The sequence below is a fragment of the Trachurus japonicus genome, chromosome 14 (assembly GCF_045865225.1).
Source record: "Trachurus japonicus isolate A0001 chromosome 14, Traja_1.0".
NCBI lineage: Eukaryota > Metazoa > Chordata > Actinopteri > Carangiformes > Carangidae > Trachurus > Trachurus japonicus.
The window spans coordinates 20,514,308-20,537,923 of record NC_140920.1 but is presented as its reverse complement, the minus strand read 5'-3'; the positions used below and the strand labels follow the sequence as shown (position 1 = coordinate 20,537,923).

The window sequence follows — 23,616 nt, the reverse complement described above, 5'->3', positions numbered from 1 at the left end:
ATGTGCACTTCATGTGGAATTATTTGTATTAGTGTATCTTCTTCTTCACAGTTGGACTACACTGTATTACACCACACCTGCAGGTCAAGCTGGGTGAACCAGAAAACAGTGTAATACATGACTAATTCACACAAACCCACAGCAAAAAACAATCCCAGAAATATCCCTATAATAGAAACAGCAATGTTTTTGACGGCACTGTTGATGGTAAAAGTTGGACAAGGACTTGTCCTTTTTTCAAAAATGCCCCTGTACACATCCACAAAGACGAGGTTATCCAACTTTGGTTTCTTTTTTTTTAAAAAGGACTGATCTCCGCCCGAGTCCTGACCTCAAGCCTGTCCACCACCTTCAAGATGAACCAGAACACCGGCTGTGAGCTGGGCCTTATCAGTGTCCAACCTCACTAAAGCTCTTGCAGCTGAAAGGGAGCAAATCCCTGCAGTCCAACTCCAGGCTCTGGTGGAAAACATTAAAGAAGAGGAGTGACAGGGCTGAAGTAGCAGTAGAGTAAAATACCTAATATGTAAAATATGAATAATAGATAGTGTAATTGATAGTTTGATTGAATAAACCTTAAAGCCATGTGGATCACTTTGCAGAATGAAATAAATACTAAGTTATTTAATGAATTACACCCACTGTTTCCAAAAGCCTCCTGAGTCCCAGCTTTTCAGAACAACTGATCATTTTCACACTTGACATCATTAATCCAACCAACAACAGGCTAATGGGGGCTGGCTCATTTAGCTAACAGAGCTAAATGAACGCATTGGTTTCAATGCTCTCAAAGCCAGAAAAGCTTCATAACCACTACAAGACACATCTCTCATTCAGCCTTCATTTGATATGTTATCCCTAAATGGAAAGTCCATATGGCAGAATGTGGTGGTAATTCATCTAGGGAATATTTTAAATATGAAAACAAAGTCCTGGATAAGTGTGGTTTCCACATGGAGAAACATGGCATGCAGCGTGAATAAATGAATGGCATTTTGCTCACTGTTGTGTGCATCATTGACATTGAAACGTGTGGGAAGGAAACCACTCATCTTCCAGGAGATTATTGGACAAAATGGAAGGAAATCAGATGTGACACAAGCAGAAACTGTGTTTGTGCCATCACCTGCTCCCATGTTTTACTTTTCAAGCAGCCAGACAGAGTTCGTTTCCAACGGCCTCAGGGAAAATACCAACTCAAACTTGGAAAAAAAAATATATCTGGTATCTCTTCCATGTTACCATGTACCATATGTTCCATTTCATGTTGGGCGGTAACACATTAGTGTAATTTGATTACTTTTTTAGTAACTAGTTAATGTAATGCCTTATCATTTCTGAAACAGTGGTTACACGTCCAGGTCACATATGTTACTACTGCCAGTCTCTCCGCTCCTCTCATCCACACTTATTTACTCATCCTTGAATACACAGTGTGGGCCTGCCCCACCTGACCTCAGCAGTCCTCTCTGCTGCTGTCACCCACACTTTACTATCCGTCCTGGGATATACAGTGTCGACTGTCCTGCTGTTGCTCTGTTTATTTATTTTTTGTTTGTTTAGGTTCTTTGCGTCTTCTTTTTTTTTTTTTTTTAGGGAATGAAATAACTAGCAATGAAACTTGTAACGTAACTAATTACTTTTGAAAGTCAAGTCAAAACAGTAACATGATTACTTTTAAAAGGAATAATCAATACCAGTAAGTTAATTGCTGTCTCAGAGTAATTTGCCCAACACTGCCCGCCATATAGACTGCACTATTAGTCATCACGCATCGTCACACAATCATGGACTGCAGTCAAACATCAACATTACACGTAACATTGTTTCTACAGTGCTGTTGTAATCACTCATCACCCATCCTTGTTGATTTTCTGCTTATTTCGTCCATATTTTATTCATGATATTGTGAATTATGGATTATTGTAGCATTAACATTCAATGCATTTTCTTGTCATCTCTGTTTCTGTTGATTCCCACTCACATAATGAGTAAACTTGTCTCTAACATTAGAGTCTCTTCTGATGAGTGCACTGTGCAGGTGTGTTGGTTGGTTTCAGGTTAGGTCCCTGATTGGTGCTTTTTCAGTAGAGGTCACCAGTTAATCATGGGGAATGCTGGGCGGCGTAAATATTTATGTAATATTCTCTTCCCTGTGTAGCAGACTTTATGCATGGGTCTGGAAAGGTATTAATATTTAGCAAGCTTAAGGGTCTAAAGGTCAATTCATGGTTTCCATAGTCCTCATGGCCATGAGGGTCCATGTTACATAAATTTCATCAGCTCCCGCTCCCGAAGTCGGCAAGAGTCCATGTGGACACCTTCCAGACAGTTGTCCACCCAACTGGATGGTCACTACCTCAATGTTTATATCCATTTCCCATTTTCTTTTGACTTTTTAAAGTTGTCGATCCAAGCAAATTAAAAAAGGAGCTCTTCTTCCGGCTGTCAGGGGGTTGCCACCATGTTTGAAACTGTCTACATACCCCCCCCCCCCCCACACACACACACACACACACACACACACAACTTTGTAAAGCCCTTTGAGACAAACTGTTTGTAAAAACGGGCTATACAAATAAAATTGCCTTGCCTTGCCTTGCCTTGCCTTGCCTTGCCTTGCCTTGCCTTGCCTTGCCTTGCCTTGCCTTGCCTTGCCTTGCCTTGCCTTGCCTTGCCTTGCCTTGCCTTGCCTTGTAGAAGTGAAATACTTAATTGCTGATATGAGGCTCATTTAAGAGATCATCTGTGAATAATACACTGATGTTGTACGTCACTGAATCTTGTTTCAGTAGTTTGCTCAGGATGATGTGAAATAATGGCTCAAGTTAAACACTGAATGATTTGAATAAATGTGTTTAACTGCTTTCCAGCCAGAATGTGGATGAACAGAGGACTCAACTGTGTGTGTATGTGTCTGTGTGGCTGTGTGTGGATGGTCACATTACAACAAAATGGCTTTAACGCACAGAGGCACTGGCTTGAAGGACGGAAGCGGCTGCCTTTTGCTAGAACCGTTTGGGAAATTAATTCAGTTAATGTTATGGAATAAATGTGTGAAAGGCCCTTAGGTGTCTTCACCTTAATTAACCCAGCCACTCTTTCACTCTGCATCATGTGACCGGTGCGCGACCAAATGAAGGCAGCTCTCGCACTTGTCCTGATGATCTGTCTCCACCCAGGCAATCTGCTGGCACCATGGAAGATGCCACAGCGCATTAGCAGCAGTGTGACGGCATGTGGCGGCTCAGTGTGTGAAAGCCCTCCTCACCGAGCCCCCACAGGGCCACTGATACCCAGAGTTGCTAACAGCTTTTGACTTGCAATTAGCCAGCCAAGTTTATCAGCAGCAATAGCTGCGGGAGATGAAGCAGCGCGGCGGCTAGGGGGTGCTTTCACTTCAGTGTGTGTGCGTGTGTCTTTAGGGTAGAAGGGGACTGCATGTCAGACAGATGTTGTCGTCCCTACATACAACAAGCCGTGCTGTGATTAATCAAGGTGGCCGGGGTCGTCCTTTCTCTCTCTCTTTTTGTGACTCGGCTCACACAGATAAGACGATGCAGCAGACAGAACAATAACACACAAAGGCTGGACGCTGCCGAGGCCCGTAAGGTCAAACCCTGCAAAATTGCATTAACTGAACCAGAGGGAAAGACTGTCATCTTAAGAAGTCATTCCACCACCCACCCACCCGCTCTCAACCCCGCCACTCTGGCCTGTCTGCTCGAAGGGGGGGAATTATATTACCGACCTCCTCCCAGTTATGATGAATCCTCAGCCCTGAGAAGACTGGCCAGGCCGACCTCCATTTGCGGGAGATTAGATCCTCTGATTACAATGCCAGCTACCTCCCACCACTAGATAAATCTTCGATGGGAGTCCACAAGCAAAGCCCTCCAGATCCATTGCAGTTAATAATTTAGTGTTAGAGGGGGACAAGTATTCATGATAATTAAAATTGAGCTGGAGACTTTTGACTGGATGGGCAAAGCTAAAGAATGACTATAAGTTAAAAATGGCATTTGCTAAGACTTAAACTTAGAAATGTCCATGTATTGTAGCTGAACTCGGTGTCAGCGCCGCGTCACAAGTGATATCACATTACACGAACATGACATCAAAGGTGAAACGTGAGAACATGTTTATTAATGTGCCATGTAGGTGTTATGAGCCGGAGCTCATGTGAACTGTCATACAGTGTGACTTGTGTGTTTGCTTAAAAGCTTTTGTTGGCATATTACGTGTCCGTATAATTGTTCATAGATCATTATGCTGAGAATCGACGGACGAGGTGGTGCTGGGGTAAGGACGTGGTTTGAATGGCTAATTTGCACTGTACATGCTTGACAAACCCTGGGTTACTCAGATGCACTAATTTTTGCTGCATAAAAGATGCAAATTAGATCAGAGAATAGCCCAGAGCCATTAAGCATTGTTTACAGCAGCGGTTTTCAGCACTGTGCCTTCAAAGCCGGAGAGTCTGCAGGTTTTCATTCTGACTGAACAGAGCAGCAGCTGATTCTCACTGATTCGTTCCACCTCTCCGGTTAAGGCCGGTGAAATCAGCTGCTGCAGTGTTTGGATGGAATTAAAACCTTCAGACTCTGGAGCCTCGGTGGCAAAAGGCTGAGAGACCGTGCTGCTCGACAGCGTCTGAACAACAGCAACATGCAGCCGTGTTGTAAAAAGCGGCTTCACCCAGCACCATGGTCTCATTGAGTCATTTGTGCTCTGTAGTCACTGCAACAAGAATGGAGGTTTCTTTCTGCCACAATTCAATGGAGGTGAATTGAGTTTGTAACACTAACAGCTCTGAAAAATTACGTTTAAAGACTTCAACAGTAAAATATCTGCAGCATAGACCTAAAATAAACTGTTAAAGAACCCCTGACTCTGACCAGTTTTAAGTCAGACCTTTTTTTCCGACTGCCTACTCCATCTATCTTATCTTAAGACTCGGTTTCACTTGGTTATGCACTTTTATTGGTCTGTAAAGCATTTTAAATCACCCGAGAGTATGAAATGTGCGGTACAAGTGCAGTACCAGTATAGATATTGCGTCTCTATTAGTGCAGATAATCAACAGACCTCACTCAAAACAATTGTGGGGAGACATTGTACTGTAGATGAATGTTGTTTGAGTTTTGAAAATGTAATTTCTGAATGATGTCATCAAACTGCAAAGATATATTTGTTTGTACTTTTTTATCGGGAGGTAAATCCAAAATCTGCAGAGTAAATAGTTTTTAGATCAGTTTAGATTTTGTGGTCCAAGTCCTTTAGTCAGAATACAAGTATTGACAGAGATTCTTTACGCTTCATCTGCGTCTGCCTCTTCATCTTCAACCTGAACTTTCACACCACATTCAGATCCCAACAGATCTCACCCCGCAGTATTTGCTTTGCTGAAAGTATCAACCTTGAAATTCTGTGTGATGAATCACGGCGCCGACAGCTGCAGCCGCACTGCGCCGCATATCATCCCACATCACTTAGATCCTCTGCCACTGACGTGACCATTACCATATAGATGGTCTCTGACTTCTGACCCTGATCTGTCCTAGGTGTCTTTGAATTGCGACTACGTGTTCGTCAACGGGAAGGAGACGCGGGGCTCCATGAACGCCAGAGTGATCTTCAGCTACGAGCACCTGAGCGCGCCGCTGGAGTTGACCGTCTGGGTGCCCAAACTCCCTCTGCAGGTGGAACTTTCCGACAATAATCTCAGCTTCATCAAAGGCTGGAGGGTTCCCATCCTGCCCGACCGAAGGTGAGCCCTCAGTGAATCTGATGCTGTTATGATTCAACGTCATGAAAATTAACGTTCCATGGCTAACCTGTTGCTCCTTGTTTACAACCTCTTTGATCAGCAGACTTCACATCAGATGACAGATACAGATTGCACAGATTACACTCCATCCTAACAAACAGCGACACAAGTGAGCGAGCAAGAAAAAGTGATTAGAATGCTACTTCAGTGAAGTTAGTTTAAAGGGACAACGAGGAGTTTTGGAAAGTGAAGTGTTCCCCATGAGCCTCTGCGCGCACGGTGAAATTCCTGGACCGACGCAAGATGGGCAAAAGCTAAAACATTTGCCAAAATGTTTTCATTGATCAAGAATGAAAGTCGGAGGTTCAAAGGCGATCAGATACCGTCGTAGTTCTGACCTTAAATGGCGATTCGGCGGCGTTATTCTCATGACCCGCCGGGCAGTGTCCGTGAAACCAAAAGTAGGAAATTCTGGGCAAGTCGACCACTAAATAATAATAACAAAATAATGATTAAGATGAAATGATATATTTTTCGAAAATGGGCCAATTAACAAGTGTGGGTAGCGGAGATTCGTCCACATTAATATGAGACTTTTTTGTAACCAAATACAAACTCCTCGTTGTCCCTTTAAAGTTGGGTATTTGACAGACATTTGCAAGCCACTCCAACATTTCAAGTGCACCCGTATTGCAGACTTTACAGTAAACACACGGCAGAGAAGATGGCTACAGCATTTACCGACTTCCTGTTTTCAAAATAAAAATGTGGGGTATTTGAAGCAGAATTTTTTACATATAGCCTAAAAATTAATAAAAAATTATGAACAGATGTAAAATGTAAAAACAAGAGCTGTAGCCAGTGTAGTACTATGATCCCAAACTGATTTTGAGTCAATTGATCACATGACCTGGAAGCTATTGAGCAAAAATGCTAATGCAAGCATGGATGAGGAGAAATTAATTTTAATAGTTCAGTCCAAGATGTCAAAGACGGCAACCAGGAAATGTCAGGAATCTAAAGATAGTGCCGGAAGTTTGTTTACAACTCTCGATAATTTGATTGGTTTGGATTCTGAACTAATAGAATATACAGGACACCTTCACGCAAGATTTTGTCGCTGTTTCGCTCTCTCGCTGTATGTCAGGATGCGGTGTTAAGGACACATGAACTACAAAAGTTAGACTCATTGAGACAAACTTTAAAGAGCAGTACTTAATACAGTATACTCTTGAACATCTTCACTCTGTTTTGTCTTTTATCTGTGTCCTATGGTGAAAGGAACAAAGCCAGACTCCTCCCTGCTACAGTGGAATATATTCTGGATGTCTTATTTGTAGATAATTACCAGAGGAATCATTATCCAAAGAGCAAAAAAGTGCCTGGAACACCACAAACCTAAACATTAGAAACTAAAAAACAGTCCAGCCTCCTCACTGTTTTCCAGGATTTTATGTGTAGTTGCTTGTTTTGCTCAAATTAGATTCTCTGGCTGATGCACGGCTGCAGCAATGTACCTCTGAGGCTACTTGCAGCTCTCAAGTGCAAATTGATCTACGAGGTTTTCATGTATGTGTCACACTGATCTGAACCCACATTTTAGAAGCTGGGGTAATTTGACTTTAGATAATTACACAAAAAGGTTTGCAGGATGAATATTGGCTGTACTTTCAGATGGGTAATGATGTTTTTGGACTAATGAGCCAGTAATTTGAGGTGTTAATCAGGATTCAAGCTGATGGTCAGAGTTAAACAGCTGTTGCGGCTGCATTTCTAGGAGAGCGGTACGCTCATGCTTTTTTCACGCAAGCTAATATTTTTACATTGTCTAGCCACATATTTCATAATGCTGAACTTTTCTATCATTAATATTCTTGCCTTTATAAGGAACCAAGGCCAGTTGTGCGGTTGTTGTGTCAATATGATACAAGGTTTTGTCAATAGGAGGAATCCATTAGATAATAAGATATAAAAAAAGAATGAAGTGTTGACTACAAGCCTTGAAAATATAACACAGGAAGAATGGCACCAGTGGGATATTAAGGTTGTTTGCACCAGGACCCCGATGACAAATGTGGTCGTAGGTTAAGGATCCCAGGCTCATTAAAATATCCCAGCATTCTTGTCATGCACAGAGCAGCAACAAACAGGCCCACCACCCTTCATTTAGGAAATGTTTAATGGGAGCATTAGCACTCACGCGGGTGGCTGCTGTCGTCGCCGCTGGAGTACATCACCGTAGACCAAATCCATTTCTACCCAACCTGAATACAAATGGTGTGTTTAAGGAGTTGTTTGAAGAATGGAGGTATTTCAAATGACCCAGAGTGCTCGGAAAACATCTCGCACAGCCTCATTTTTCAAAGATCCCCCCCAAGAGCTATAATGGGCTATAGATATGTATATTATTTTGACATGCAAAATATGTCTTAAATCCTCACTTTAGTGCCGTTCATTTGTCTTTTGCTTTTTGTTTTTTGTTTTTTTTGCAAAGGGTTCAGCCAATCAAAGTGCAATCCTGCAAATGAGGAATCATATGTGTTTTTACAGTAAGACGCTGTTACACTGAATGGTTTTTGCTGTTTGTCTGGTGTTTCCAGGCCCCAGGGTTTGCCAGCAGCCTCATAAAGTATAATTCTCATATAACAATATTGTAGCATTGTTCCCTGAGTCAACAGTTGGACTAGTTGCTGAAAATAAATTGGGGTTGTTTTTCTCTGCACAATGTATCTCAGTTCTTTCACCTGTTTTCCATGCATATACCTTCCTTTGTGCCTCGGTGAAAACAGTAATCAAAGACCCCTCGTGGGCCGTTTTAGGCTGCTGTGGTTTCCACCAGGCCATAAGAATATATTTCTCTGCAGGTGAATCTTTTCTTTGCTGCGTACCGTCATTTAGATTTACACAGAGTGTGTGATTTTCATTACTTTTCCCTGTAGTTTTTTGTTGAATCAGGAAAGCACAGACAAAGATGGCTCTCATCATTCTCCATGCTGCCACATACCGACTATTGAAGCTGCTGATGCTGACCACTACCGTACTGTGTGAGCTTCCCAAAGGAGTATTTCTGTTTTCAGTGATATTTCTAGAGATATCTTGATATGCATGCCATGCTTTCTGTGTCCTTGTCTGCAGCTGTACCTGCAGCTGCAGGAGTTTTTACAATTCAAACATAAAATATGCTGTGTTTTTAGAACAAAAAGTAATTACCATTTTAATTTAGGGCAGTTTAATGACATAATCACTCAAAGATGTGGGCTGTTGACATTAGTAGCAGTATGAAGTATGAAGCTTGCACTGCTGCCCTGTGTCTAAAGACATTTTATTTCACACGAAATTCAAAAAGTGCAAAGGCAGTTCCTTCTCACATATTTATGCACGACTTAACTGATTAATTCAGTATCATTTGTTTTGTTTTGAAAACAGTCAACACCTCATTTCATGGGTAACTGTATTCATTGTCAGTGTCAGTGCTTAGGCTTCATAAAACACCATAGATCAAGTTTGGAAATGCAACAGAGACCTCCGGCAAAAAAAGCCCATGTTTATCACATTTATCTGGTGATAGATTTACATACAGACACATGTGGTTTTGAGATATTCTATATGTTAAATGTAAGACATCATTAAAGAGAGAAAGACACGCACATCGTAGGCCCAATTGGGATGGGTGCTGGATCAACGAGGAGTGAATGCAAAAAGAGAAAAAAAATCCGCACACCATGAGCTCCCTTCAGAAAAATTTAATAGCGTGACGTTTCGAGCAAAACAATGCTCTTTTTCAAACTGCTGTATGCTGTAAATGTAAGACATCACACACGAAAACATGAGCTTCTCTTGCTGAGAAAATCTTCCCACCTGATGCTCCTCTTTGCATGGTTGCCAAAGAAATCAAGGCGTTGCCATGATCCTGATAACCTGCAGGGCCTCTCATACAGTACATGTTGAGCTTGACAGTTCATTCATGACCTCTGAGTTTCACATACAGTATGTGCATTAAATATGGTTTTATCAGGAACAAACATTTCACATGTAATGAAAGCCTCTGGGTTTAAGACCATGTAATCTGAAAAAAAACCTCTGCTCAGTTGGTCTCCCATCACTTCCTGTCACATTTATAATCACTTGCATCTGAAAAAGGCTAAAGCACCTGGAAACACAGACTTGTGGACATTAATGTATGTGAAGTACAATGATTTTCCACATGAAAATACACATAAAACATTGAAATAATGTTAATTTAACATACTGCCATTGCTCTGTCAGTGTGTTGACATTCTGAAAATGCCAAGAAAACTGATCACGTATCAGTTTCTTGAGGACTCAAACCCAAAGTTTGGGAATTAAAAGTTGAATTGAAACTTATTGGTGACTTGCAAAATAACAACCTGGATGTATGCCACTAAGAAAACATGACCGTTGCCAGCAGCTGCCTGCAAGACTGTGGTAAACTCTATTGTGCCAAGAAGCCGTGGAGGGAAAGATTACACAGACGTCAATGGGATTAATGAAAAATCATCTTAAAGCATCACTGGCATGATACAGCAGGTTGTATTCGTCCCAACCTTGGTCTTGTTTGTTTGCAGTCATTATAAAGTGCTGCGATAATGAATTAGATGTTGTTTTCAAAGGGTTCACAAAGCACTGTAAATAATGCCTCAAACTAAGACAGAAAGTAAGAGCTTGGTGTAGCTGATTAGTCGTCTGAAACACACTCCAGTAACACCAAATCACGATGATTATCTGCATCAGAATCTGCTAAAGCTGCTTTATTTTGTGATTATTAGACTGAATTATTATCTTTTCGCTAACTCTCCTCGATCCTTCCCATCGCTCGCTCTCTACTGTTTGTTTTCCTCCTCTCACAAGAGCTCCGACTCTCCTTTACTCAACCTCTAACCTCCCACACTCTTTCCCTCGCCTCCTTAACTCTTTTATTTTTCCTTCCTGTTGCAGTCTCTCCATCCTACATCCTTTCACTTCTGCAAAGTGACACATCCTGAACCTCCATGTGCAGCAAGGTCTCTTGGCCTGCAGTGGGCTTTTGCTACAGTGCAGCAGAATTGCTCACTGGCTGCATTATCCAGTAACATGCTCTAAAAAAGGAAAGAAAGTGTAATCGGGCAGGCAGTTCGTGTGCACTGAAGCTTCAGCTTGTACGGTTGTATCAGAGACTCTAATAAGAACAGACAATATTCTTCTGGGGGAGAAAATATATCAACCTTATTTTCAGGTACAGACTTGGGAAGGTAAACTTTCACTGACCTGAGCCAAGAGTTGAGAAACTCCTTGACAGAGACAGAGGGAGTCTGACTGTCTCACTGGGTTTTTCTCTAGCGTAACTGAATGAGTAACTGAGTGTGGAGCCTCAGCGTGTCCTGTGGTGTTAACTCACTTACCTTCTAAGTACCACATCCACCGCATGTCCTGAGGCGGTGCCGTCAGTCCCTGACACACACGGACCAAAGTCTGAATGACGTCTGATGCCAGAGAACCAATGAGAACTGAGAGAAAAGCGCATCATTGCTGACATCACTTTTAGGCTCCAGTTCCCAATTCCCCACAGAAAAGACTTGGGCCATTTAAGGGATAGTCACATAGTCACAAGAGACGAGTTAGAATATAAATAGTTGGGGCAACAAATTTTAAAATAATATGACGTTTCCCTAACGTTACTTATCATATGCGTAAAGCTCCAAAAACCCTGGCCTTGCGTGCTGAAAAGCCATACCTTTCTACCTGCACACATCTAGTCTTCACCAGCCTCCAGTTAAATTTAGAACATATTTTAAAATTTCAGAGCTCACTTTTAGCTACACAGTTTATCACTGACCTTCAACACCTCAGCTCCACACCCTTACAGTTTTCTCTACATGGATCTTAGGTCTAGGGATGATCGTGCCTTCCACTTGGCAGCTCGTAAGCTCAGATACTATATCCTCTCATTAAGCCTGCAGAGGACTCTGGACTATTTTTTTTAAAGCAGCTAAAAACCCATTTATTCCAACAGGCCTGCTACTTGGAGCTATACCTGGCTGCTTCCTTGTGTTGCCGTTGGTCTGTACAGCACATTCAGCTGGTGCCAGTGTCATCCGTGTATACACAAATAGAATCAGACCTTTGCTCTGTATCTCCACTCTATAAAAGTCGGTCATTTCCATTGTATCGAATTCATAATGCCTTTGCCTGCATTGTGAGAAAATCACACACTGACTGTGAAGTGCTTAACATTTTTTATTTGTATAAACGCAACCAACCATAGACGCAGAAGTGAAAAGTCCATGACCCGAGTGTAATCAGAGCAAAAGAGGTTCACGAGGTGATGTTAAAGTTGCTCGAATGAACAGCGACTTGCAGGTACCTCCAACGACCCGTGAGAGCCTTATGGGAGGGCCCTTTTATTCCTAAACATCCCATAACGTGCCAGCGGCAGAGCAAAGTGCTGAGGTGTTGGTGGGAATGATGAGGTATGGAGAGAAAGTGTGCTAAAATGAATTAATAATCAAACCCATTAGGTGGGACGGGGTGGAGAGGTACGCTCAATGATGCATTTCACTATTGAGAGAGTGTGTTCTAAGTGTCCATGAGACCTCAGTGACAGAAGTGCTTAGCCTAATAGTCGGACCTGTTCCCTGAGTCAATGGGTGGGATATATACTTTGTCGGAGGCTGACAGCCCAGCTGCCTTCCCTGAATCTCAAGTTCTTCAGATAGTTAAGTCAAAGAAAAGATTAAGCAGAGGAGAGCTTTTTTCGGAGGAACTGGCAGACTGTCAAGCCTGCTGAGGGAAGTTGGGAACCTCATACATCTCGTTGTAGAGCAGATTGCACTCGGCGGGGGATGCACCTGGTATGTTTAACCCCGCTGTCCAGGGCTCCTGTGAAATAAGAAGGGCACCAGTCCAAAAAACTCTGGGTTTTTTTTTTGGAGCTTATCTCCTTCCCTGCTGGCATGGAGGACATTCTCCTCATCACCACTACATCAGAACAGATAATGTGATGGATTTGTGTGGAGCGCTGCCAGGTTTCTCATCAGCGTTATGATGTCATTTTATAAAGAGAGTACGGGGGACGTTTAAGAACAGAAGGCGCAGATTCAGTTGTAGACTGGTGGCACTGTGCTGGGCGTAATTGTATAGCAGCTGCTCGGTTTTAAAGAAGTTGTGATTGGATGATGGTTTTTGGTTCCCAACATTTTTTATCAGTGGTTTTCGATCTTGCGAGAGGCCATGTCCCGACACAGTTGGCCAAATCCTCAGTGCTCAGTTTGGCTCTGATGTTTGTTTTTATCTCACTTGCAGCACCTGGTATCCACAGTGTTCACAAGTGCAGCCACTGCCACCAGGTGGAGGAGTGATTCCTGTATTTTCTGTCTCTGTTTCAATTATATTTCTTCCCCTTTTTTTTTGTTTCCATCCAAGGAGCACAAGAGACAGCGACACCGACGACGAAGACGACGAGCGCCGTGTGAGCCGAGGCTGCACGCTGCAGTACCAGCGGGCCCTGGTCAAGGTGCTGACCCAGTTCCACACCACCTCCACCGAGGGGACCGATCAGGTCATCACCATGCTGGGGCCCGACTGGCAGGTGGACGTCACCGACCTGGTCCAGGACTCCCTGAAGGTGGCCGACCCCAGGATAGCGGAGCTGGTGGACCGGACCATCCTGGTGGGCCTGGAGCTGGGCTCCACCACGCTGAAGGTAAACAGACCTCCACTTCACGTGTCAGCACTGGCTATCCACATAAATCAGGAGTGAAAAATTAAATGTGTCTCAGATGACAAACGATGCATTGGAGTGAGGAGTGGGCTCCACAGCCACCGCACACACACACACAAATATATATACAGTGAAGGCTGAGTTTAAAAGATGAGGGAGTGAGATTTCAGACTTAGAGCTCATTACTCTTTTCTGAGTTTGTTGCAGCAGTTGGACCCTCAGCTACTTTCTTTGATTATAAATCTGACAGTGCCTTACTTCAAGGATGCCCATTTAGTTCATCCTGTAGCAATGGGCAACATTTCTATTTGTTATGGTGACATTGCACTCATTAAAATACATATGCTGATATTTGTGGAGTCCGCAAAGTCAGACAATCAGGCGAGGCTGTAAACAAGCCAACAGTTTATCCAGATTACCTGAAGAGAGCACACCTGAAATGTCCGTAATAATCCCTCATTACTCAAGAGACGGTCGATAAGATGTGATGGATGTTGCAGCACACAGTTTAGGTGGTAATTTTACTGTTTATCTCCATTTTCTTTTTCAGATAAGTTTCGGTAACTGGGGAGGGCGGGTTGTTCAACACCAGTCTGATGGTTCGATTGCTTGTGTTCCTTTCTCCGTTTCACTTAGCACTTAACTTGGTTAGGCTAATCTGTGAATGTTACACAGGAATCTTAACGAACAGGATTTATCCACAGGCTTTTATACAGTGTTTTCACAATCATGTTAATCGGTTTGTGTCTATGTCTATGTGTTTGTGTCTGTTATAAGAGGAAAACCTTGTCTCTTTGTGAGTGTATGCCAGTTGATGTCCACTTCTCTGGAGTAAAAGAGCCCCTTCCCCCCGACATAAGTGCATATAAATGCATCAGCCGAGACAGGGTCAGAAGTCCTTATAAAAGAAACGGCAAAAGTTATGACTCCAGCGCAGTGATTTACCGACGCTTCGCTGGTCATTTATGGGGACGGAGGGAAACTAACGGTTGGAGAGAGTTTTGATCACCGTGAAGGATCACAGTTTCAGCCTGTCAGCAGGAAGAATAGAAGCCTGATGGATGTGTCTGATGATGGAGAAATAGGGAGGAAAGATAGAAGTCACCAATCCATCATTTTAAATGAGCAATGGATCATCTGTAATCTGCTGAAGGGTATGAATAATTATACATCAATTTACCAGCAGATGTAACTTGCTTCATTGACTCATAGCAATTGTGAGAATATATATAAATAAATAAGTAAAAGTAAATAAATAGAAATGATTTCATCCCTCAAACAATTTTAAAAGATGGATTGATGTGGAGCAACATACTGGAGCCTGGCTGGAGATGATAGATTCCTCAAAACTGATGTGGCTGGATTATAGTGTTGCAGATATGTCAGATGCTGATATTGAACCATTGCAAGGGCTAATAAAGCCTTCTCTTTTTACCTAATCAATCAATCAGTCAATCATTAATCAGACCTTACGTGTGTAGTACTTGCTCATGCAAACAACGCAACAAAAAGTGCTTAGCAAAATAAAAGTACTAGAAATTCCAAATCAACCCCCCCATACACACACACACATACACACACACACTGAGACACAGCATACTTCTCAATGTTGATGCTCCAGTCGTTTCTATGGATACGATTCAGAGGACCACTGGACACCTCTACTAACTAATTAACACAGTAATCCAGCCAGTTCTAGGTGAGTAGTGAGTAATAATGTCAGTCCGGACCAAAGTGGTGAAATGACACGTTGCCAACATGGCTGCTAACCTAGAGGACAATATAAATTTCAGCGGGGCGTCACTTTGAGATGTTTAAGTCGAACGATCGGTTCCCCAACCAAGTCGCAATTAAAATTCCAGCCGCAGCTGCTCGTCTCCACAGGTGTGACTGAATGATGAAAGTCTGAGGCAACTTTTAAAAAAGAATCCTAAACAGTTCATGTTAAAACGCCATGAAGGAAACAGAAATTAGATCTCTGAGGACTCACTTTTCATTCACGCTCCACTGACTGGTGGCTTCAAACCTCAAATTACAAAGACGTTAAAAAGATCCAGATGAGAGCATATTTTATATTGAGCAGAGATATTGTCATGCTGATTCTCTGAAAATGAACAGCATATATCTCAACAATGGTCCGTCTTACTGAGATGTTCTGTCTGTTAGAGGATTTGAATTAGTCTTCGAGTCTTGGGAGACAGATTCAAATTGTCCACCAGCTCATGAATATGAATAAATAGAAGGAGCAGCTTTTGTCCACTTAATGCAGTATCCCAGACATTTCACTCCTTTGTTTTTGGAAGGACGGTTGATGGGTATTGCATGAATAACAGTATCTCTCTGTTACATTAGACAGGTCTGAATAATAGGAAGACACAAAGGGGGAAAACATCTGAGGTCAAACAAGAATCAGAGCAGGTCTTAAGTATGCCACAGAAAGTATGTTTATACGCCGTGATAACGGGGCTGAATCGTGACTTCCAAAGAATTCACCAAACCTGGTGGGAGTTGGGAGTTTAATCCAGAGGATTACTGAACAATAGCTGCTTCTCAAAGTGAAAGAGCCAGAGTTGAACAAAATTCACTGCTAGTACTCGGAGCAGAGATTATTTAATTAATAGCTGCAAATGTGCAATCGTCGTCTTCCAAAAACACACAGCAGAGCAGAGCAGAGAATCGAATCGAATCTGTAAGATCTTTCATCTCACGTAGCGCTGCGTTCACCCTTTACCATGAGAACACTGTATTATGTATCTCAACAGCTTGAACCCTGGTTCGGTGTTAATTTCCCTGTGTGATTTACATGGATTTCATGGATAAATCTTGTCACTCAAAAGGGAGGAAAAAAAAACAGGAGCTGGAGGTTTGTGTAGCAAATGAGCAGCAGAGCAAGTTCCTCCCACAACACAGGCCTATCTCAGTTTTATAATTCAGTAATCTCCCCCGCTGTCAAACTGTTCAAATAATAATCTAAATGTATTTTTTTTTGAACAGACACATGTCAGCTATAAAATATATAGGCAAAGGCATAATAAATGCATTGAAATGTTCAGCTTCCTTTGCACCAAGTGATGTATTCAACATCCAGATCTTCAACGCTGTATTGAAACATGCACGTATAGGTGCTGCTCTCATGTTACAGCACATATGTATCTCTAACATTAAATCACATGCAGGATAAAAACACACACATGAACACATTATTTCATGCATCTGTGAACAAAGTCCCACATCACAACCTCTATCCCGAGACGTCACAAGCGCCAGAGCAGCGTCTTGTCTCGTGGCCCAGGACATTTGTCACATTTTATTCCTCCCCTCTCTCACCCTCCTTTGATCTGTCCAATTAAGTTAACAATGTCCCCCAAGGAAGTGATTTTACAGGGGGGACTGCGAGGAGCATCTGGGCTGGCTGCTCCGCTGTCGAGGGAACCCTCTGGCTCGCAGCGGTGGCTGTGCGGAGGTTTACTCTGCAGCTGCTGCACCCACTTCACCGTGCGACATGAGAAGCTGTATAATTGCCTGGAAGTTTACAGGACGGTAAAAGTTGAAAGCGAGGGTCACGTTTTCATTTTTCAACACATTTCGAGAGGTATTACATTTGTATTTCATCAGTTCATCCTCTTGGAAGAGAACCACTTTGTATTTTGTGCTAACAAGCATGAAAAGGCAAGTTACTTCTCAGCGCTCGTCAATGTTAATTACACTGATGGAGAGAGTGGTGAAAAATGCCCATCATTTCTACAAATACCAAGGCGAGAGCTTGGAGGACTGTGTAACCAGACGAAATTGATCCATCACTTAATTTTGCAAAAATGGATCAAGGTTTAATTTGCTAAAACTCCTCTTCTGAACAGTCAGCTGTATTTTGTTGGGAATTTTCTTTATTGATGTCATACAACATGTTCTGTCTGACCTTCTTAAGGGGACAACGAGGAGTTTGTATTTGGTTATATAAAAAGTCTCACGTTAATGTGGATGGATCTACGCTACCCACACTTGTTAATGGGCCCATTTTCGATAAATGTATCGTTTTGTCTCTATCGTTATTTTGTTAACGGCGAGCCGACCAGCGTTTCTTTACTTTCGGTTTCGCGGACGCTCATGAGAATAACGCCGTGGAATCGCCGTTTATGGCCGAAACTACGACGGTAACTGAACCTCTTTGAACCTCTGACTTTAATTATTGATGAATGAAAACATGAGTCTGTCTTGCGCCGGTCGAAGATTTCTACGGTGCGCGCGGAGGCTCATAAATGTAGTGTGAAAACACTTTGCTTTTCCAAAACTCCTCGTTGTCACTTTAACTCTCCGTGCCTCTTCATCTGCTTAAACAGACCCTGAGAAGTTTGCTTTTGGTTATAAAAGAGTCTCATATTAATGTGGATGAATCTACGTTACCCACACTTAATTGGGTTAATGGGTCCATTTTCGATAAATATATCATTTTATTTTAATATTATTATTTAGTGGTCAACTCCCCCAGCATTTCCTGGTCTCCCGGACGCTGCCCGGCGGGTCATGAGAATAACGCCGCTGGATGGCTAGTTCTCATCGTTTATGGTATCTGATCGTCTTCAAACCTCCAAATGTCATTCTTGATTAATGAAAACATTCTTGACAAATGCTTTCGCTTTTGTTCGTCTTGCGCCGGTCCAAAAATTTCACCATGCGCACTGAGGCTCATGGGAAATGTAGTGTGAAAACATTTCGCTTTCCGAAAGTCCTTGTAGTCACTTTAAGTGAACAAAGAAAGCTGATACAACATTCAGGAACAAACAGATACTTAATATTTCAACCTGTGAATGAAGTTTATTATAGTGTAGAAAATTAATTATATATCATCCACTGCTCTAAATTTACTCTGTGCCTTAATTTGTACCTCTAAAGGGTAGAAAAACATCTACTTTTACATGATGCACAAAGAACTCATTAGACTTCTCTATTTTTTATTTCTAGGTATTTATTTCTATCTTTTTGAGATATATATTTTCTTATTTACACACCGAGGGAGTTTCCAGCAGAATGAAACTGTTTGTACATTTCTTAAAAACAAAGACAATGTGTCTTCTTACTTTGGCAGTCTCTAGGGGCTGTGAGGGAGGGGAAAAAGAACAGTTTGAATCCAAAAAAAGTACTTTCATTGTGTTGGGTTCATATAATGTCACATTGTGTTTGGTGAGATTTCCCACCAGTCCCCCAATCAGACAGAGATATTATTTTGGGGCGTACAGTGTAAATCTGCAGTGTCTGAATTAGTGGGAATGACATGCTTTTACTGCTCCTCAACGTTGTGATTGAGTGCAACTTTCACTTTTAAAAAGCTAGAGCTGCTTTTAGTGTCATAAAGCATAATGGAAGTTTCATAGAAGGTTCAAATTGCCTGCTGCAGATCCACCTGTATTATCACCTGTGTTGAAATAGTGCAATACAAAGACTGTTCAGTGCAGAGAAAAGGGATCTCTTCTCAAGGTCCTCCTCAGACCCGGCTGTGTGTGTAATTTTCTGGTGGTGTATGCGGACGCTTTGTTGCCTGAGAGACGCCTTGTTTTACTTAGGTGTTTTTCTATAGTACAAAGTATTAAGCCTACAGCTTGCATGAGTAAATCATCCACTGATATTTACTGCTGCACCATGCAAACGTGTGGTTTATTGACCACAATGTTTGAGAAGAGAAGCAGAGAGGGGAGTAAGGGTAGTGTGATGCAGGTAAAATTCAGTGGCGTGACGAAGCAGAGAGAGTCTGACGGTGTCAATCTGCTGCTCGGACTCATCATTGATCCTCTGCTTCCCGTGACGGCCACCAACACGACACTGCAGACAGACATGTTAAGTGTAACTGCTTTCGTGCTCCACTTCACTTCCCCTGCCTGCAGCGCTGATGACAAATTCAACTAGGAGCGATGCTGCAAGTTGCTGCAAAACTCCAGCTGACCTCTCCTCGTCGGCATAGAAAAACGCAGATGACAGATTATGGAACACATTAAATTTGGTCAAATAGCTGTGTTTATTCTCAGGCTACAGGTGCTTGCTCTTCATAGGTTGATTATCAGCCACCATAAAGCAATGTTTTTTGTTTTTTGTTTTCCTTCTTCTTCTTTTTTTCTTCCACCAGCATTGATCCTGCCCAATTAGGACCTTAAATAAAACCTACCACTGGATTCAAGTTGCTAATGAAATTGGTCTGCTGAACATAACATGAAATAGTTTTTTTCTCTCTCTCTTTTTTTCGACGCTGCGTAAAAATATTTTCAGTTCATTATGGAACTAATTAGTAGTAATAGTTTTGTTTTGTTTTGATCTAGCACAGTTATTAGGTGAATTTTATGTAAACTGACTTGATGACTTGATGCTCCCTCTACGTATGCACATACAGTATGTTTAACATCCCTGTATCCTGTCTGCTCAGAGGAGTAGAAACCTCTTTTTTTTTCTTCCTTTTTTTACATAATTACTTACCGGTAATTACTTTGCTGATTTCATCACAATCATTAAAACCACCCATACTGGATTTAACATGTCCCAGATGCTTCTGTGGGGGTTTTCCTCAGACATTGTGGGAAACTTAGCAAATCAGTAACTGTGTTAAAAGTAAATGAGGCAATCGGAGGAAAACTAAAAACTATTTCTGCACTTCATCAGCAAACACACCCTGAGATACTTCACAAACATCACAAATTGATAGCGGTCGGGGAGAAAATCATTCTCCTGGGTTTTTTATTTTTTATGTGACAAATCCTGTTTGAAGCTTAATTTCCCTCTGCAGTGCCAGTAGTTCTCCCCCAGTCTGGTTTTAAAAACAAACAACTGTGCCGGTAAAATAAATAGTTAGAGCTGACCATTGTTTGTCTCTGTCACTGTTAGGCTCATCCAAAGGTTTTTTTTACTGTGATCTCAACTGAATTTTTATTTAGAACTCATAATTGTGGCAGCTAATAACAACTTTCCAGTAAACTCAAACACCAAATCCATTATTAGCCACATCCTTCAACTATACAGTACTTTCAGCTTTTAGTGCTAATGTTTCATCTGTGCCTGAACATAAGCTTGAACTCCCCCTCTATTGATTTCACTTGAAAAGTGAAGAAAAGAACAGAAAAGTTACTGTAGATCTTCCTCTGTTGGGTAATCAAGATGAATTTTTGTAATAATTCACCTCATATTCCCCTGTATTGATTTCACTTGTGTATAAGAAAAGAACAGAAAAGTTACTGTAGATCTTCCTCTGTTGGGTAATCAAGATGAATTTTTGTAATAATTCACCTCATATTCTCCTGTAGTGCTTTTTTAAAATGCTTTGATGAGAAAGTGTTGAGTCAGCGGCAACTGGACTTGAGATTCTAGAAGAAGTATTTATTTTACATCTAAAAAGTCTTCTTTTCAGATCAGATCAGATCAGATTTGAGAAGAGTGGAGTGAAATGCCCATGTCTGTTTTAATTATAGATTAGGTCTAGGGTCTGTATTATACTTTACTGAAATGCAAACTGAGCCTTCAAACCAGCCATCAGAACCTCCTGAACTTTGTGATGTCACAACAAAACAGACACAAAGCCCTGCCCACCTATTAAACACTTGCAGGGTTTGGTTTCTCTTAGTGTTTAAATGAAATCTGCTCTATTTTTATTGGATCTCTCAGAAAACAGCTAGCCAATCAGAAGAGAATCTCAAAGCATTCTCTCCTCTGACTGGCTGACACCAACCTGTTGTTACTAGAGTTCCAGAAAGAGAGCAGAGAGAGAGATGTAAAACTACACTGGTGGTAAAAGGTTAAGAAGTTCAGTCTTGATGGACAGATGTGTTGATGATGCATTGGAGAGTCCAGAGTGGAGCAGGTGATGTCTCTCCTCCCAGAGCTCCAAGGACTCGTACTTTCTTTTGGGTGGTCTACTACTACAATGTCTGACAGACAGATGGTTCATCCAATCACCTGCCAAGTACTTTTTCTGAGCGCACCTGCCCCTCTCCGAACAGTTTCTGACAAACCTTCCCAGATGGTTCTGTGTAACAAACCATCTGGGGCCTCATTTATCAAAGAGGGTGTAAAACTGCTACTACATTTTTGCGTACGGCGAAAAGACGCCTTTTTCAGATCAATCAAACTGTGCGTACGCACAACTCTCCGCAATTTGCCTTTGGTAAATCACACCGGACCCAAGAATGGTGCACACGTGAACACACCTCTTACTCCACCCCCAGAACGCCATATATGGTCAGCACGTGTGGCTCTGTGGAGCGGCTACAAAGTGACAACAAAGTGACAACAAAGTGACAACAAAGTGACAACAAAGTGACAACGGTGACAACAGGCGGAGGGCGGGGGAAAGAAGCGGAACTTCTCCGAAAGCACATACACGGCGATATCGGGCTACAAATCAGTCAGAAAAATGATCTTGCATTTTAATAAGCTACAATAAAAACCAAAACCTCCCAAATCTCAACAAAAGGGAGCAGAAAGAAGAAGAATCTTCCTAATCTGCCCCTTTATCCCAGAAAATCTTTTTTTTTTTTTTTTACACCTAGATGTTAAAACAATGTAGGCTAAATCAACGATAGTTACCATTACTTTGCAGGCCTTCCCACTACACAGTTACAGCTCTACTGGACTTGGTTTAGGTCATTTTCCATTACAGAGTCCTTCACAGTTCCTCCTCAGGGCCGCGTTGTCTCACTCTTTATTCTCTCGTCAGCTCCAAACTCACGTGCACCTCGTTAACTCAGGTGACAGAATAATAACAGTCTCAGTAGCTGCAGATCAGTGTGCGCTGCTGCTGGTGTGTTTTTAAACTTGGATGGTTTGATCCTTGTCGGACGTCACACATAGCCTAATCAAAAAAGCAAAATCCTCAATCCGCTCTGTTTATCAATTAACATAAAGTCTAGTGTTATTATAGAGCGGGTTGGATTGCCAGCATCAACGGTCAACCACTACCACAATTACTTCATAAAATCCTACTGTGCTCTTCTAAATGTACTCCGCGCTCCTCTCTCCCTCTCACACTGCAGTTCTCTGACTCAGCAACGGTGTCGCCAATTCCTCCTGTTCCTCAAAAAAGGCGTACGCCAGGGTCAAAATGGGTGTAAATGTCCGCACTTTTTCCCGTCAGGTTTTGGTTTGATAAATCCCAAATTTGGCGGAGAAAAGTGCGTACGCACAAAACGGGGGAAAAAGGGTGTAAAAAAAGGTGTATCCACAATGATAAATAAGGCCCCTGGTCCATCATATCAGCAATCTAGCATCATAAGTCAATATGCACCCGTCGAACCTGCACATACAGTAGTATGCAGGAAAGAATTATGACTCATATGTGCAATTCTAATATTTGCTTTCAAAGTCTTGTTCTTTCTATATGTTCTCTTTTTATATTTTGGCAACTGTAGGTGGGAACTGCTATGAGCTGTCTATAAATATCACTGAGTCCCATTTTTGTCCCAAAATGTTCTGCTCGGCTTCTTATTGAGCTTATTCTTTTTTTTAATTTAGTTTGTATTATGTGACTGTTTTATTTGCAAAATTAAAAAGGTTGTGTTTAGGTAGATTTGGAGTAAGTATAACATGCATAAAACAGGTTTATGTGATTTTTGACTCTGCCAACTCAAGAACCGAAATAGCAGAGACTGGGAGAGGTTCAGACAGTGATACCAAACTTGCAGTGCAGCACCTGATTTGTAGTGACAAAGTGATTTTTCTTAAATATCCCTGAAATTGGATACATGACAGCTGATGAATAAATGCCTACACAATATACGTTTCCAGCACGGATCATAACCCTGAACAAGATTAGTTTCTATGATTACATTTCTGGCGCATACAATCAGCGTACCATGTGGTGAATCGTGTTTTGACATTTGTACGAAGTCTCCAGTATTGATTTTGATTGTGTTAGATATTCTTTTTTAGTCACTTTAATTGGCTGGTGAAAATATCAGCCACAGCTGAATGCAACGTGAAATGGCAAAAAATCAATTGTAAGCAAACAGTTTTCACTGGCAGAGGTGCACCTGCACTAACCTCACTCAGGATTTATGTCACTATGTTTATTTTGGTTTTGTTTGTTTTTTTGACACGGGACCAGGACACATTTTTCAACCCCCACTCCCGTCACTTTCCTTGATATGACTCGTGATCT

General features: G+C 41.8%; 1 protein-coding gene across 3 annotated transcripts in view; it reads left to right on the top strand.

Annotated features, from left to right (window-relative positions):
- tmem132e (transmembrane protein 132E) overlaps positions 1-23,616 on the top strand; it is a 510,081-nt gene that overhangs the window by 469,545 nt on the left and 16,920 nt on the right. For all 3 annotated transcript variants that reach the window (XM_085798304.1, XM_085798303.1, XM_085798305.1), the window contains exons 6-7: positions 5,565-5,770; positions 13,190-13,469. In XM_085798304.1, coding sequence (XP_085654430.1) covers positions 5,565-5,770; positions 13,190-13,469 — 486 coding nt within the window. The remainder of the gene's footprint in view (positions 1-5,564; positions 5,771-13,189; positions 13,470-23,616) is intronic.